The 11,372-nt window shown below is 36.4% G+C and overlaps 1 protein-coding gene across 1 annotated transcript; it reads right to left on the bottom strand.

Moving 5' to 3' along the window:
- Window positions 1-878: 878 nt before the first annotated feature.
- Window positions 879-10,452, bottom strand: slc16a9b (solute carrier family 16 member 9b). The gene is made up of 6 exons (XM_056245915.1): window positions 10,050-10,452; window positions 8,915-9,134; window positions 8,247-8,390; window positions 7,035-7,130; window positions 3,244-4,080; window positions 879-1,860 (listed from the first exon to the last, which is right to left on the bottom strand). The coding sequence occupies exons 2-6, from the start codon at window positions 9,117-9,119 to the stop codon at window positions 1,676-1,678; spliced, it is 1,467 nt and encodes a 488-aa protein (XP_056101890.1). The 5' UTR covers window positions 9,120-9,134; window positions 10,050-10,452; the 3' UTR covers window positions 879-1,675.
- Between the last annotated feature and the right edge of the window lie 920 nt (window positions 10,453-11,372).

The raw sequence follows: 11,372 nt of genomic DNA, 5'->3' as shown, positions 1-11,372 counted from the left end.
TTGAACCAGAATTAACAAGTAAATACAGTATAATCAATAATAGAAGCATTGAAGCAATAAGCTGTAGAAGTGTCGCAGTTATGACTGTTTAAATGTTTTTGTCAATATGTTCTACACTGTGGCTGAGTAGAATTTTTTTATTTGAAAAATCTCCCCATTTACTTTTGTGAAACTTGGAAATGTTGTGTAAATATAGATACATTTGGGAATCAGTCTAGTGTTTGGTTTCAATTTGTGTTGAACAGTATTCTATTCTAGGTTATGTAGAGTAATATCTATCACAGCTTCGATTTAATTACATATATACGCATCAAAAACTATTTGTATCATCATTTTACAACCTTTATCAAAACCTGCAGGCATACAAACACTGGTGACTGCATAAATGGACCTCTGATTGCATTCACTATGGTTACTGTATCCATGGAGACGACAAGGCCACCTCATGTCATGGCAGTCTAATGAAACCCAGTGCAAATCTTTACAGTAGGATACGTTTGGCATTGTTTGCATTTTGTGCGAACAGGCCATGACTAGTGTTGAAAAAATAGGCTGTTAAAAAAGAAAACTGTATATAAACTATAAAGCAAGCAACAATTATATCATCAATACTTTAATAATAAAAAACATACAAATGCAAATAAAACAATAAAAGAAACATAAATAACAATGGCACTACATCTAAAGGTGCCATAACCAGAAAGATTCCTGTAATAGTTTTTTACAATAAAAACCGTGGTGGAGCAAATATATACCCATGTGTCCTATTCCACTTTTCACTGTTCCTTGAATATTAAAAACATATTTCAAGTAACAATGTCTTAAAAAAGAAAAGAGAAAAAAAAGCAGTACAAATACAAACATACACAGCCTATTGCAAAACAGTCAATAGGAGCTGGTATTTAAAAAAAGTACACAAATAAAGAAATTAAAAGATGGCTAAACTGCTATAAAACAACCTGACAGCATTTTCACAGATACATATTCCTTAATAGCATGTGGTTTTAAATCAACTACAGACAATAGTCTGTCACTAAGAAATCCAACTTTTTTTTTTTATTATAAAAAAACAAGGCATAAACATAAAAGCACAATTAGTCTAGTGTTGCATGTCTGACCCCTATGAACAGGGGAGACACCATTTACAGACACACAAATCAAACACAATAAATAACTCAACAACAATCATAACTTTGGTACAGCACAAGATATTGATTATCACCCATCCAAATACTGAAGAATGTTTTTCAAATTGTGAAATATTAATCAAATACAAAAATGACATTAATTTGCTGTTTAGTGTAGTGAAGTCTTGTACGTCTATAGAAAGAAAGAAGAAGAAAAAAACAGTCATCTCATGAAACTTGAGATGTTTGAAAACATTGTTTCTCTAAGATCGGTGACATGTGGTTCTGAAGACTCCCATCTCCATTTACTCCGATCCGTACAGTAAACAAAACAAATCTAGAAGAGTGTTCTGAATGCAGGACCAGAGCCTCCTAAAACAAGGCCACAAGCTTAAGCACAGTCCTTTCTTCATTTGCTAGAATTCTTCAGTCAGTGTAACATGCCGAGTAAAAACATCCAGCTGACATGTTCAGAGGCTTCAGCTTGTTTGTTATTACAAAGTGTGAGAATTCATCTTCTGTACAGCAGTTAATCTTGTGTTCGTGCTTCAGGCCACTGTTGCCACTTTGTCATAGTCATTGGTGTATTCTGTGTCTGGCGTGTTGGTTTCATCCGGGTTCTTGTTCCAACAGGACAAAGCCGAGAAAAAAAGGCCAGCTCCTCCCAGCAGCACGAAGCTCCCGCTGAAGTAGAACGCCAGGTCATAGGAGTGCATCCAGTCGTGAATCCAGCCTGGAGTGAGAAACCAAACAAGTGGCAGAGTTACATACTGTATCTCCCTCCACAGGTAAACCTGCTGACTCTTTACTCTTGGCACATTTACTTAATCAAGAATTCAATTCCTGACTTTGAATTGATATAGAAAACAGAATGTAGCATTATAATTTTAATTTATGGAAGTATAATTATATGGAATCAAATTCATACAGCTAATCATAAAAGTGTTTGAATGTCACCTGGATCAGTGAAAAAAAAGTGTCCGAAATAAAGGAAAATAATCTTTTAAAAATCTAGTTTAAAAACACATTTTGGAAATGTACTTGTATTTATGTTGGTTTCATGTGTTCAAGTGTTTCATTTTTAAAAGGTTATATATATATACATATATGCTACATGACTAGAGAAAACAAAACAAATTAAAAGCGCTGTGGCGTTCCTTTTTGCCAAGAACGTCAACATTCATAATGCACTTTGATTTTGGTGTCGATCTGACTGGCTGTCCGTCGGCAGGGACACAAAAATGCGGAAGTTTGATCTTAAGTTTTAACAGAGTCTTCAAAACTCCGCCTGAAGACACACAATAATGCACTCTAAAATGTCATGTGGTGTAACCATCAAGGTAAAAGCAATTACATATTTTCCTTACAACTTAAATACGTTGTGTGATGTTGTGATGTAAATAAGCTGTAAGATGTGATTGCACACATCTTAATCATTCTTTTAAAACAAGTTATTAAATTATGCATGTTTTGCGGACAAATAAACAGACATATCTTTGTGTAATAGGTAACAGAGAAGTTGTTCATTTACATATACTACTGACTGGTTGAAAATCAGAGAACCTATCCTTTAATTCAGAAATTAAAGACATCTTCATTATAGAAGAGTTGTATTGGATATTTGAATTACAATTTCCATGTATTTTTGGATAAACAAATAGAACCTGGCAAAAAAGGAATGTCATTGACCCATCTATATAAATTTATTCATATATATATTTAATGAATTGACTTTAATTTGACGTAGTATAGTGGAAAAACACATCATGTCCCAAAATGGTCTAATTTATGCCAAAGTCGTCAAAATAAATCTTCATCCCCAAGTCATTCCAGTTCAGCATCCTGTGGTTTATGTATGTGACCAATTCCCACTGATGAATTGAAAAGAAGCTGCTTCTTAAATTCTATTTTTCCCAACTTCTGGTCTGTACTAGTTAATTTGCTAATAACTGAAGTGAACTTCCAAATCAAAATCCCACTGATGAACTGAAAAGAAAAATTCAGATTTTGGCCAATCTCTGGTCCGTACTTATTAATTTGTGAATTAAGTTCATTTTAAAGGCTTTGCATAGCGTCTGAACTAAAATCATGGCAACAAGTAAAAAAAAAAAAATACCTGCGACAGGTGGTCCAAGCATTATACTAAATCCACCAAAGAACATCAAGATCCCATATGCTTCAGTCAGACGATCCATTCCCACAACCTTAGTGGTCATGTAGGGTATGACGGACCAGTTTCCAGAAAAGAAGCCCAGCACCGCTGAGATGACCTGCAGCCCAGTGTAGTTCTTGGTGACGGGGATAATGAGAAGAGCCACCCCTGAGCCCAGCAGGGTGAAGGTGTACAGAAAGATGCTGTTCATCCAGCGGATGTCCATCGTGATGCCCAGCAGCAGCTTCCCCACTCCAGCAGCAATTGCCATGATGGAGACCAGCGGGATGGTGCTAATGCCATCGACCAGACCCTCGTTCTGGGCCAAATCCTCCAGGAAGAGAAGAGGAGTGTACGCACCCAGGCAATACGCAAACAAAGACACGCACATGGCCGAGAAGACCCTGTTCTGAAGCAGTTCCCCTGTCGACTTCAAGTATTCTAAGTACTCCTTCTGTTTCTTCTTCATAAGCCGCACCAACGCCACATAACTCAGGAGGCTCTTCTCGTACGGTGGAGGCTCTTTCGTCTCTTCGGTGATGAGAACGTTGACGGACTGTTTTTTCTTGATGGGGTCCTCCACGACAGGGCTCTTTTCCAGAACCTTCTCCTCTGCCTTCTCGACCAGCGCTGCTCTCTGTTTCAGGTAGTAGGCCGGCAGGTGCAGTGGTCTCATGAGTCCAGCACAGGCGATGATGTTTAGTGCAAAACAGCCAATTAGCAAAAGGCAGCCGTCGAGTCCAAAGAGTGCAATGAACTCATTCTGCGCCGTAGCGTAGAGAAAACCTCCAATACTTGTACCTGGAAACATGAGAAGGGTTGAATTGACTTACTTTAATTGGATATGAATGTTATTAGTACTATGGCTGACTATTTGACTATTATCAAATTGCAAGGGCTGCGATTTAAATAAAAAATCTTCAGTCATTTTTGAATGAACAATCTTATGTTCTTAACTTGGTAAAGGTTTTGGCACTTGCTATGTGAACACACACACACAAAAAATCATGGACATGATTTGAAAAGGTTAAATGGTCCTGTAACAAATAGTCACACTTGTGCTCCTCGCGGAAATGAAAACTTTTGGTACTGCAGCCAAACAAAATCTTACTGAAAGCTAATTTTCTGAGATATCAAGCTCAAATTTCAAACACAACTTGTTTAGATTTATGGCTTTGATTTTCTTGCAGTTTTTGAGTAAAACGTGATTTTGAAAATATATTTCATATAAAAAAATTAAAATAGTATCTTTGTGCATTTTTCATAACAATACACGTAAAATTCTGTTACTTTTTTAAAATTCACTTTTTTAAACTTTTTTCACTTCAGCAATAATCTGCCAAGTGTCGTCTTTGAAAAGAGATCGTACTCTTCTGTGCTTTAAAGCATTCAACATTTACAACAGTTTAAGTTGGAAATTTTACTTTCAGGTCTATGCTCAAAAAGTTAATAAATGGTTTATAAATACAGCGTAAATATAATTTAGTATGAAAAAATCCCCCAAAAATACAAAACATTATCAAACTAAAATTTAGTATTCATTTCATTGACCCAAAAAAATAAAAAAAATCGGTCATTTTTGACCGACGCGCGAAGAGCACCAGAGGGTTAAAGTTTCCTAATTTTGTTTTGAACGTCTCCTAAAATGGGTTTACATGCAAACTAGGTCAAAAAAATAGTTTCTCATAATAAACATGGCATCATCACCTCTTTTCACACAGGAGAAAACCCCCTCAAAAACCCTGCTTTTTCGAGAGCCTACGCTGCTCTGATTGGTCAGATGGCCCAGTCTGTTATGATTGGTCTACAGTTTACAGCGTGTGTCGGACACCAAACGGCCATTACCATATCTGAATTTCAGCTCCAGAGTGTAGCGATGCTACAGTGTCAAATAATATTTAATTAATAATCACATTAAATGACACAAAAAATAAATCTATACAACTTCATAATATTTATTAGAATTCGTACAAACGAATTCTTAAAAATAATAACGAAAAGAGGTGGGGTTTGTGAGATTGAGAGGAAAAGAAAAGAGGAAGTAGAGAAGCGGAAGAGAGGGTCCAGTCGGGAAGTTGGGATTCCAGTCTGAGGAAGTTGAAGTGAAATCGAGGACGTTGTTTCAGCGTGTCGTGAAGATTCCCTGTTGGATTATTGTTTATGTGGATGATCCGAATTTCTGCATTGCAAAGATGGGAAGGGACGCGCATGTACGGAATAGACGGGGTTAACTGAGCGAGCTGAAACCTGAACGTCGCCCGTAAGAAACCAAAGCCAAAGAGGATTTTGACAGTGAAGTTGAAAACCTGTGAGTGTTGGTTCTTTCACTTCGACGACCTGAGATCACCTATCCAAGAGGTAAAGAAAACATTTGCCTTCCCGTGCCTTCGCGATTAGGCTACTAGTCTCAATAAAACTTTGAACAATAGCGAACGACCCCACCCCACATCATCGGAAGAACAATTACTATCACTCCTTACTGACTCCCATTAACAGTGTTTGAACAAATTTCGTTTCCACTAAATATTTACCATGTTTTGGAATGTTTTTGATTTCTTTTATTGTTATTTTTTTTTGTTGTAAGCAAAAGCCTATTGCTGAACCCAGACGGCCGGTGCGCAGACGCGCCATTAGGCTATTTCATTTGTCAATAATTGTTTCGTTTTGCTCGTTCTTGAAGGTGTGTTTCTGGACACTAAGAGACTATAAAGTTTATTGCTACAAGATGTGAATGGACATTTCGATATCTTTTCTTTTTTCATAACGGTTGGTTAACAGAAAAATATAAAAATGTTTGTCAGTTACTAAACTGTCTGGCGCCCAACTTGAACAATTAAAACTAGAAACCACTCCGTTACAAGAGGCTTCCTCAGCACTTGGTACACAGTGATACAAATAGTAACAATGGTTTTACGAGCCCGAGTTCTCATCTTTGGAACTGCATGCAAAGTGGTTTTCCTTTCGCAGCATCTGAAAAAATAGCGTCTTCTCGAATTATAGACAACATGAACAATCATCTCTTCCAGGCCTACAGTGTTTGAGGGAGGGTCAAAGTAGATGTTTTTTATGAGCAGCCAATGAAGCTAGGCTGGCATTATGCTGATTTGTTACAAACCTCTGTAGGTTCGTGCAGGAAGCAAGACTGATATTACAGATGACTCGTTTCAGGCAGTTCAGAATAGGTTCTTTCTTTTGGGAGACAGTAACTCCATTTATCGTTCACTTTGATCTTAGAAAGCTGGGAACTGTGTTCTTACATGTGAGCAGCTCATTATTATTCACAGAAACTGCTGCTCTTTGCATTTGGGAACACAACATTGTAATGATAAGTGCTTATCAACAATAGAGAATATATGGCCAAATTGTGCAGCCCTAAAAACAAGCACAGCAAACCTGGAATATTTTCCACATTTTATATCATAATTGCGATTTTTATTAGAAATAAAGTCAATAAGTACTATTTTTACACATTTTAGAAAAATAGTAGTCATGAAAACTTTTCCTTTTTTTTAAACAGCATTGAAGGAGTTCGCATGTGCTACATATCTCCCCATCCGATCCAACTCATCCATTTGAAATAAATAAATAATTAAATTAATAAAATGTCAGCTTTGTATAGCTTTGAATACAGTTATATTCATGCTTTGAGATAAAAATGTTTTTAAAATGATGAGAAACATACATTTTGTCAAGTCGTGTCTCTAAACATTGGACTAGTAGTGTATTATTTTCAACTGATCATATATTTAGCCTACCTGTTGTAACAATGCCGAGAGCAAGACCGCGTCTCTTGTCAAAATATTGGCAAGTGATGGTTACAGTAGCAGCGTAAACAAGTCCACAGCCTAGTCCTGTATAATAAAAGTGTGAGGTTAAAGAAAAGTTCACCTGCTCATTTAATCTTCATTATAATCTTATAATCAACTATAATAAAGGTAAACAGATTTGTGTTGCTGTCCAAGAAAAGGGGGCTTGAGCACAAGACCATACTCAAACTCTAAATATCCCCCTAAACTACAGAATAATTGAAGGGATAGTTCACCCAAAAATTAAAACTCTGTCATTAATTACTCACCTTCATGTCGTTCCAAACCCTTAAAAGAATACTCCACCCAAAAATGAAAATTCTGTCATTATTTACTCACCCTCAAGTTGTTGCAAACCTGTATGAGTTTCTTTCTTCTGCTGAACACAAAGGAAGATATTTTGAAGAACGATTGGAACTTTGGCACCATTGCCATTTTTTTTTTCTACTATGACAGTCAATGGTGCCAAACAACTGTTTGGTTCCAATCGTTCTTCAAAATATCTTCCTTTTTGTTCAGCAGAAGAAAGAAACTCATACAGGTGAGTAAACTCATACTCAAACAACTTGAGGGTGAGTGAATGATGACAGAATTTTCATTTTTGGGTGGAGTATCCCTTTAAGACTTTTGTTCATCTTCGGTACACAAATGAAGATATTTTTTATGAAATCTGAGAGCTTGGTTTTGAAATTGGTTCTCGCACATCAAGGGAACATTTGAGTTTCCGTTTTCCACAACTGATGTGTGAATTAATGATATGTGAATAAAAGCCTAAATTCAATCTTATGAACTTTTTGAAGCGTCAAAGTGGTAGTTGTGTGGACTGTCAAAGAAAGGACAGAAAGATCAAAAAGATCTTCATTTGTGTTCAGAAGATGAACGAAAGTCATACGGGTTTGAAACGACATGAAGGTGAGTAATTAATGACAGAATTTTCATTTTTGGGTGAACTAGGCTATCCCTTTAAGTTAGTAATACATTTATAGATATAATAGATATTTAAAATAGGATTTAATATGCCAATAAATATGGCGACTTTTTAATGTTTTAATACATTTTGAGCAAATATTGTGAAAATAAGTGCATTTAATTTTTAGCAAATTTTTCAGCATTATATCCTCCATCAGCCCACATTCAGACTTTGAAATGTGAGATACTTACCAACAACTATCCCATAGGAAAATATGAGAAACTGAACATTGGGTGCAAAAGCGCTAAGCATAAGCCCTCCGGAGACCATGACCCCGCTGAAGATGGTTACGGGTCTGGCCCCGAAGTTCACAACACAGGCACTGCAGATGGGACCTGTGCAAAAGGACAAAAGCATCACCTTATTAGAGAATGGGAAACTCAAAATAAATAAAAAAACAATCCATAACTGCTTACAAAAATCTGATGTAAGCCGAGGCATTTAACTAGGCAGATTTGGAGTGCAGGTTTTGATTGATTTATGAAAGCACAGGACATGACATCAAATGTCCCACTGACACAAACCGAAAATCATTAGTCACAGTTGTAGCCCTATTGATTTGACACGCTACTCTTTATTTTATATTGGTAAACAAGTTTTATAATGAAAAACAAGGTCAAGCCTTATAATAAAAGAATGAGAAACTTTTAATTTAATAATTGCTCTGTATTTATAGTTTGAAGTTGAATTATGATCATATGGAGTAGGAAAGCATAGTCATTACACTCATTGTGGTTAGTTATGTTTATGTTTACCATGGTATATTTACCTGGAACAAAGGGGAAAAATGCAATGCATATCTTTATGCAGGGTAGATTTATTAAGCATTAAGTATCTCATATCAATGTTGAAAACTTACTAGCAATGAGTCCGACCCCAGACACGAGAGAGCCGACCCACGCTGTAGTGCCTTTGCCATCCTGGAAGGTGTTCAGCCATTCCGGGTAAAGCACCCCCACGGACTGAGGCGAGCCGTAGGCCAGGAGCTGACCCATGAAAGAGGCAACCACAATGGCCCAACCCCATCCACCATCCGGGGCTTGCTTTGTGTTTCCTGCGCTCATGTTTACACTGGGTTCCTGTGGTGAAAAACACATTTAAAGAAATCGTTCAGCCAAAAAATGACATTTTATTTTCTTACACACACACAGACACACACACACACACACACACACGGTATCATGTTTTATGGGGACTTAATTCCATAGACATGATTTTCATTCTGTACATTCTGTCCCCTTACACTAACCCTACCCCTAAACCTTCCCATCATAGAAAACTTTCTGCCTTTTTACACTTTCCAAAAACACAATTTAGTATGATTTATGAACCTTCCACAATAGAACAACACCTACGGCAAGCTGTGCGGAATGCGCGTAAAAGCAGCGCACGGACGCAAGAGTTCAGGAGCGCGCACGGTTGCAGCTGTGCACTGCACTCATCCGTTCTCCTGTCCTGAACTCTTGTCAAGTCAAGTCACCTTTATTTATATAGCGCTTTATACAATACACAGATAGTTTCAAAACAGCTTTACAGCAATAGCAGGAAAATGATGCATTTCGGCTGTTGTTCAGCTGTTGTCAGTTTAGTGTCGATTCAGTTCCGTTGTAAAGATCATCAGTAATGAAATGAGTTCATTTAATCTAATGCAATTCTGCAAAAAATGATGTCATCGTCCAACTCAGTTCAGTTCTCATAGAACAGTACAGTAATATTGTTGAATATTAGGTCTACTCAAATACTTCTTACTGCTTCATTTTCAACATAAGCCTATGTTTTTGTTTATTAGTTTCAAACAAATACAATTCAAACTGATGTGAATATTATCAACGTAAAAAAAAAAACGGGGGAAAAACGATGAAAAACATATAGGTTGTTTAATTTAAAGCTGAAAACCTGTTTGCTTTTTGTGACGTGAATATCCAATATATTAAAGAATAGTACTATTAAAAACATAATAACGTCTCACTAAGATAATGAAAGTAATGCATTACCTCCCCAACCGGGAAATGATGATGATGTAAATTCAGTTCAGGATGTTGAACTGGCTCTTTGGACAATCCGGTGTTATGATTTTAAAAGTCATATCATTGTGTCATAATGTGAGATGACCGCTGTGATCGATATGAATGGTAGTGGATGTGTTGGTCTGCAACATCCCTGTCTTCATCATTGTGCGGAGTGTTCTTCATGAGCTCCAGCTTTTGTTGCCAGACGTTTAAACCGGTTTGAAGCTGTTCTCGCTGGCCCAGCTTCACATTTCGATGCTCTAACTTCCTTTCTTATTCTGTGACAATAAACACAGCATGGCTGCAGTCAACCCAACATTGACCAATTCCCGGTAACACTTAAACGATTACTTTTCGCCACTGTTGAAATGATAAATGCCATTATATATTTACAGGAAGCATCCGCTGTGTGACACCGAAGGTAGAATGGGTAACGTTAGTTTTCCTGTGACATCGACAATGTATATAGACTGCGTTCATGGAATTTGCTCAATTTGACAAATTTAATTTGAATTCTTACTGTAGATTAAATTGTAAACACATGCCACGTGCATCTTTATGTATGTGCGATGCGGTTCCAGTCCGAACCGGTTGATGATGACAATACAGCCGTGACACGTGTTACCGGGATCATCTGCCTCCTTTCACATCTTAAAGGGACCATAGTCTACACTTCAGAAGCGTATTTTATAACTCCACTTAATGTGTCATTTAAAAAAAAGCATTGCACCCAAAACTGACCTTTAAAACTAAAGTTCACCCAAAAATTATGAAACAAAATGTATTCACCCTAAACCAACAAGATAACTATGCTCTATGCTCATTACGCCTGCATTTATTTGATTAAAAATACAGAAAAACAACAGCAATATTGTGAAATATTATTACAATTGAAAATAATGGTTTTCTATTTTAATATTCTTTAAAATATAATTTATTTGTGATGCAAAGGTGAAGTTTCATAACTCCAGTCTTCATTGTCACATGACCTTCAGAAATCATTCTAAGCCGCTTTGATACTTTCATTGATAAATAAAAAGTTTAAAAGACAAGCATTTATCACTTTATGATAACATTTATTTTAATAGCATTTCAAAATGTATGGATTTTTTTAACACATCCTTGCTGAATAAAAGAAAGAAAAAAATGACTGAACCAATTTTTTTTAACGGTAATGTATATCGTTACAAAATATTTCTATTTGAAATAAATGCTGTTTTTTTCTAACTTTTTATTCATCAAAGAATCCTGAAAAAAAGTACCACAGGATATTAAAAAATATTAAGCAGCACAACTGTTTCCAACATT

This window comes from Rhinichthys klamathensis, unplaced genomic scaffold, assembly GCF_029890125.1.
Source record: "Rhinichthys klamathensis goyatoka isolate OS25496 unplaced genomic scaffold, OSU_Roscu_1.1 h1tg000035l_1, whole genome shotgun sequence".
Lineage (NCBI taxonomy): Eukaryota > Metazoa > Chordata > Actinopteri > Cypriniformes > Leuciscidae > Rhinichthys > Rhinichthys klamathensis.
The sequence above is the reverse complement of the archived record's forward strand: the minus strand, read 5'-3'. Positions and strand labels throughout refer to the sequence as shown.